The sequence below is a fragment of the Gekko japonicus genome, unplaced genomic scaffold (genome assembly GCF_001447785.1).
Source record: "Gekko japonicus isolate JY-2015 unplaced genomic scaffold, Gekko_japonicus_V1.1 scaffold2219, whole genome shotgun sequence".
NCBI lineage: Eukaryota > Metazoa > Chordata > Lepidosauria > Squamata > Gekkonidae > Gekko > Gekko japonicus.
The window spans coordinates 11127-17869 of NW_015160900.1; the positions used below are offsets into that span (position 1 = coordinate 11127).

Below are 6743 nucleotides of genomic sequence, written 5' to 3' on the forward strand. Positions count from 1 at the left end.
CAGGTATTTTCCAACACAAAGTTGACAGCTTTAGTCTAGCTAGGTCACTGTCTGCCCCCACTTGGGACATAAGAATATCAGAAGAGACCTGCTGGATCAGACCAGTGAAGGTCCATCTCGTCCAGCATCCTGTCTCACTCAGTAGTCAACCAGTTCCTCTGGAGGGCCAACAACAGGGCATAGAGGCCGAGGCCTTCCCCTGGTAAGAACATCAGAAGAGCCCTGCTGGATCAGACCAGTGGTCCATCTAGTCCAGCATCCTTTCTCACACAATGGCCAGCCAGTTCCTCTGGAGGGCCAACAACAGGGCATAGAGGCCGAGGCCTTCCCCCGGTAAGAACATCAGAAGAGCCCTGCTGGATCAGACCAGTGGTCCATCTAGTCCAGCATCCTGTCTCACACAGGGGCCAGCCAGTTCCTCTGGAGGGCCAAGAACAGGGCAGAGAGGTCGGGACCTTCCCCTGACGTCGCCTCCTGGCTCTGGAATTCTGAAGTTAATGCCTCTGAATGTGGAGGTCCCTCTCAGTCACCACGGTTAGTAGTCCCTGGTAGACTTATTCTCCATGAATCTATCTAACCCCCTTTCAAGGCTGTTTATCCCCGTGGCCATCACTCCATCCTCTGGCAGCGGATTCCACATTTTAATCACACTCTGGGTAAAGAAGTCAAAAGGAAGGCGCTCTGTTTATCCTACAATTCCCCCCTAATTAGATGTCCCATCTCAGCATCTGCCGGGTGGAACATCTCACTTCAGCCATGGTGAGAACGTATGTGCCCCCCCCCCCAATTCCCTCTCTTCCAACACCGAAATCATGAGCTTGACGTCCTCTCGGCTCTGGGATCCTGCGAAATGAACAAACAGTTGGCCCCCGCAGAGGAACAGAACATGTTGTTATAAATGGGAAAGGAGCCGATGGAAGCAATCAAACGGCTGCTCTTTAATGTTCAGAACTCATCTGATTGGGTCGTCACCAAACACACACACACACAACGAGCAGATTTGGAGGTTACCAAGACAGAATTGCAACTCCATGTGTTTTAACGAATTAGGTAAATAGCATTTATTTCAGAGCCTGCAGTGTTCAAAGAGATCTCGTGAGCACGGGAACCCTCACAGTGCACCAATATGATGCCTTCTTCTCCCCAAACAGATCTGCACGTCCCCCCCCCCAATAGCTAGCAATCCCAAACAGTCCAGTGGAGCCTGAGCGGTGGGTGTTGCCTTCTGACACACTTCCGGTGATGTCAGGGGGTGTGGCATATGCAAATACGCTATGCTAATGAGCTCCTGCACCTCTTTTTTCTATGAAACGACCCCTGGTCTTACCAGATCTGAAACTTGGTGGAAGCCGAGACTGAAGTCTGAACCAAAAGGACCAGGTTTATACCTCGTCTTGGCTATGAATTCACAAGATGGGATAGCCACTGTTTTCTCCTCCTCAGCAAACCCCTGGTTTGGCAATGGCAATTGTTGCCTACCTTCAGCGTTCCCTCTAAGCTGAGTTAGTGTGAGCTAGTTCACAGTAGTTTAGTCTCCAGCTCGCACTTTTTTGCCTTTGCTCCAGAAGGAGGGCTCCAGAGCAACCCAATTTATGCCACAGCCAAATCACCTGCTCACAGCTTCAGTGCCAGTAGCTCACAAAGTAGAATTTTTGCTCACAAGACTCCACAGCTTAGAGGGAGCATGGCCTACCTTACAGGGTTATTGTAAAGACTATCGAGTTGCTTATGCGCGTTGGCACTCATGCTGCGGTATAACAATTCTCACCCTTCTCAGAGCTGTTGGTTTTTATCGACACGCCCCTCTCTGAGCCAGACGTAAGAAATGCGATCTCTGCAGCAATCGTCGGGCGCCGGTCCAGCATTGGAAAAATCAATGTCATAATGTGCTGATGCGGTCGACGCAAAGCAAGACCGAAACTGCACAGGGCCGGGCCTGTCATTAGCTAGATTGCCTAGCTTGTCCAAGGCAGTGATTGGATTAAGAGGCAGACTATATGGGGGAAGACCTGCAGGTCCTTCTTGGGCAAGCCTGTAGCCACAGTGGAGCGTTTAGGGGCCATGCCCCCTCACTTGTGGCCCACGCCCCACAACAACTCCCCCTGCTCCTGCCCTTCCCTGCTGGCCGTACGCATTCACCTCGGCCGCAGAAGAAGGAGAGCCGGCTGGCTGGTGTGATTAATACTCAGAAAATATGAGCTCTGTTCTACAGTAGCAGCAGGAAATCTCTATTTCCAAGCCGAAGAGCCAACGCTGTCCAACGATGTTTCTGTGGTCATGTGGCCGGCATGACTAAACGCCGAGGCTCATGGAACACTGTTACCTTCCCACCAAAGTGGTACCCAGGGGTCATTTAGTAGAAAAAAAGGTGCAGGAGCTCATTAGCATAACTCATTAGCATAACTCATTTGCATATGCCACACCCCCTGACATCACCAGAAGTGTGTCGGAAGGCAACACCCACCGCTCAGACTCCACTGGACTGTTTTGGATTGCTATTTATGGGGGGGGGGATGTACAGATCTGTCCTCACAGAGGAGGGAGAGCTTGTACCTGAATAAAAGTTGGTTTAAAGATGCCACTGGACTGTTTTGGACCAGGGGGCTGGGGGGAGCTCTGCAACTTACCTGGCTGCTTCTTGCTCTGACTGAGGGCTGCTGGGAGCAGGGGGTGGGGCTTGTCACATGTGCCCACCCCCTGGGCTCCTTACTGCCGGAGCTCCGCTCCTGTGCGCTCCTGCAGGAAATGACCCCTGGTGGTACCTATTTATCTACTTGCAGTTTCTTGCTTTCGAACTGCTAGGTTGGCAGGAGCTGGGGCCAGAGATGGGAGCTCACTCCGTCATGCGGCACACTCGGGTCTCGAACTGCTGAACTACTGACCTTCCACAGCCTGCAGTTCAGCGACTTAACCTCTGAGCCACCGCAGTTCGTTGCCAGCCTTAAAGTTGTATAAAAGTTGTGCAATTCCTCAGTAGCCATTCCTTTTGTCTTCTTGATGTTCAAGATGTAATCCTACTTTGGCACTTTCTGCTTTTAGCCTTCATCAGTAGTCATTTCAAGTCTTCACTTTCCGCCAGTAAGGTGGCGTCATCTGCAGATCTCAAATGGTTAATGTTCCTTCTACTGATTTTCATTCCATCTTCGTCTATATATAATCCGGCTCTTCTAAATGATAGGTTCTGCATATAGATTGAACAGACAGGGAGATTAAATGCACCCTTGTCCGACAATTGGAAACTATTCTGCTTCTCCATATTCTATCTTAACAGAACTTTTCCAGATATAAATTGTCCATCAGAACAATCAGACGCACATGTGTACGTTCATATACCCTTCTTAAAGAAGTCAGCTTGGTGTAGCAGCCAGTTAGGAGCGCGGACTCTAATTTGGAGAACCGGGTTTGATTCCCCACTCTTCCACATGCAGCTGCTGGTGGGACCTTAGGTCAATCACAAGTTATTTCAGAGCTGTTCTCTCACCACCAGTCCTCGAAAGAGCTCTTTCAACCCCACCTACCTCACAGGGTGTCTGTTGTGGGGAGAGAAAGGGAAGGTGATTGTAAGCCACTCCAAGGTATAAAAACCAACTGCTACTCCTACTCCTCTTCTTCTTCTTCCACTGTCCCTCCCTGGTCCATCCCCCCAAATCTCTAGGAATTTTCCAACTTGCAGTTTACAACCCTATTCATGCCTCTTGAAAAATGCACGTGTCCAGCTATGCTGTTTTTAGTTTAAGCCAGGGGTGTCAAATATAAGGCCCGTGGGCCAGAACCAGCCCATCTTGCCCGGCCCACAAGCAACTAGTATGTATGGAAATATAGGATATTCTCCCTTCTATGGTATCTCTTGGGGAAAACCTTGTTTTGCATATGATTAAATACATTTATTGGGGTTTCTGTGGGCTCCCCAGTAAATCAATTGCTTTCACTACTAGGAATCAATTGCTTTTCTTTCTATTTTGGGCTCCCGCTTCTGGGAACAGAGTCCTCTGCATTTACACGCATATCTTCAACTGAATGTACCAATGTTGGGGGCACAGTTTGCTGACACAAGGCTACTTGCTGGGGTCGCCAGCTCTGGGGTGTGAAGTACCCGGAGATTTTCGGAGGAGAACCTGAAGAGGGCAGGGTTTGGGGAGGGAAGGGACTTCAAGTTTGGTGAGAGAGCCAGTTTGGTGTAGTGGTGAGGAGTGCGGGCTCTAATCTGGGAGAACCGGGTTTGATTCTCCGCTCCTCCACATGCAGCTGCTGGGTGACCTTGGGCAAGCCACAGTTCTCTCAGAGCTGTTCTCTGAGCAGCAGTTGTCCGTCAGAGCTCTCTCAGCCCCACCGACCTCGCAGGGTGTCTGTTGTGGGGAGGGAGAGGGAAAGGGTTTGTAAGCTGCTCTGAGACTCTGAGTGAAGGGCGGGGTATAAATCCGATCTCTTCTCTTCTTCTCTTAAACCTGTCATTACATTTTATGACATGCATTGCCCGGCCTGACAAAGTGACATTTATGTCAGATCCAGCCCTCGTGACAAATGAGTTTGACACCTCTGGTTTATGGCTTTTGCAAGCCATGTGTGTCAGGCTGAGTGTAGAAGCCACCAATCCAGGAACATTGCTTTCAGTGAAGTCGCTCCGACTCACACGTTTTTTAAGGGCACACAAGGTTTGTGCATGCACTGGTCTCGCACAGCTCAGTGTTTCTTCTGCGCTGTAATTGGGCTGCTCCGGAAGGCATCAAAACTTTGTTTTGTGGGAAATCGCCGAGTGGCATGTCTCAAGTTCCGTCAGGCTTCAGGAAGACAGGTTCCGTGGGCCCGACACCCCAAATGAGGAGGCTTTGTATAACTCACCTTACGAAGCGTGCGATGGAATAATGGTTTTGAGGAATAATAAGGAAGTTGTCATGGCATCGCCGAGGCTGGAAAGGCCTTGTAGTTCAAAATCCGCTTTTGATCCCAGTAGATAGAAGATGGAAAAAGCGGAAAGCAAAAGGGTATTATTTGCTCAAACTTCATGCGCTGCCTGCCGGTGAGCTAATTGACAAAATCTTGTATGCTGTATTCAAGCTTCCAGAAACTAAAATGTATTGCAGGGTGCAGGCTACGGTATCGCTTCAACAGAAGAGTTAGAACTCTTTATGCTTCTGCATTGTTGTCATGTCTTGTTTTGAAATTGCCATTAACGGCTGGAAGAGGCTTCATGTAACGGCAGTGGCTGCTATTGGCTAGTCCATGCACTGTCCTTCCGAGGCAGGGGCCAAGAGAAATTGGCTGTCAGTTAAGATGCAGCCCACCAAAAAGGAATCTGAATTTTGCAGCTAGCTGCGAAGAAAGAGGAGTGCCACTAATGTATGATGTTCTGGCATATGTGGCTGATAGGGATGCCAGTTTTGGGTTGGGAAACACCTGGAGATTTGGGGGGGTGGGCCTTGGGGAGGGGAAGAAGAAGAAGCAGCTGGTGTGACCTTGGGTCAGTCACAAGTTATCTCAGAGCTGTACTCTCAAGAGGAGTTCTCTCATAGCTCTCTCAGCCCCACCTACCTCACAGTGTGTCTGTTGTGAGGAGGGGAGGGGAGACTGTAAGCCACTTCGAGACTCCTTCGGGCAGTGAAGGGTGGGGTATAAATCCAATCTCTCTCTTCTCTTCTTCTCTCTTCACCTGGAGAAAATGGCCACTTTGATTGGTGGATTCAGATTAATAGTCTGATATAGGAAAGCTAACTGGGCGGTTAGGGCTTCTTAAGTGTGCACCTATATCAGAATCAGGCCTGTGCAGAATAATCCATAACGCTAGAAACGGCAGCCTTGGCTGAGCTGTTAATGGGACGTGCCTTTCAAACAGACCAATTTATTTAAAAGCAGAATCACAGATCCTGCCAACTTTAATAGTGAAAGAAGAAGATGACTGACAAGGACTTCTCTTCTGTGCCCCTTCTTCATTAGAATGAAAGTTGCTGGGGAATCTCTCTTCCTACTCGTCCCATGAATCAAATATAGCAGATATGTCCAATAATAATAATAACATCTACTGGGAGGATTTATTGATCGCTTTTTCCCACTCATGCGGGCTCAGAGCGATTTACAGTTACTCAGAGACAATGGACTAACAATGTATTCGTGGGGGATAGGGAAGACAACATACAATATTTAATCACACACACATTGTAGCTGGTCGGAGGATCCATCTGCAGGCTGTATCAGTCATGTCCCGACGGCATGTATTCTGTCAGCTGGCTGATGATGTCAGGGCTCTCGATGTCGCACTGCCACACTGCCACTGCCTGGCCAATTCGCTCCACTGCAGGGGATGCCAAAACAGATTTTTCCACTTTTGATCTTCACCGCGCCGCAGATGTCACACTGGCAGCTATATGTAGAGATTTGGGGGATGGAGCCTGGGGAAGGCAAGGTTTGGGGTGACGGACCTCAGCAGGGTATAATGTCATAGAATTAGGGATGCATCTCTGGGTTGGGAAATTCGTGGAAATCTGGGGGTAGAGCCTGAGGACAGTGAGGTTTGGGATAGGGAGATAGATATCCCCTATACATCAGTGTGTATTGGTGGCTCAAGTGGTTAAGACGCTGAACTGTAGGCTGTGGAAGGTCGGTTGTTCAGCAGTTCGAGACCCGAGTGTGCCGCATGACGGAGTGAGCTCCCGTCTCTAGTTCCAGCTCCTGCTAACCTAGCAGTTCGAAAGCAAGAAATTGCAAGTAGATAAATAGGTACGACTTCGGTGGGAAGGTAACAGCATTCC

At 49.3% G+C, this 6743-nt stretch overlaps 1 protein-coding gene across 1 annotated transcript in view; it reads left to right on the forward strand.

The window, feature by feature from the left end:
• The first annotated feature begins 711 nt into the window (after positions 1–711).
• SLC29A4 (solute carrier family 29 (equilibrative nucleoside transporter), member 4) overlaps positions 712–6743 on the forward strand; it is a 71779-nt gene continuing 65747 nt past the window's right edge. Inside the window, exon 1 of the mRNA XM_015423867.1 lies at positions 712–759. Coding sequence (XP_015279353.1) covers positions 712–759 — 48 coding nt within the window. The remainder of the gene's footprint in view (positions 760–6743) is intronic.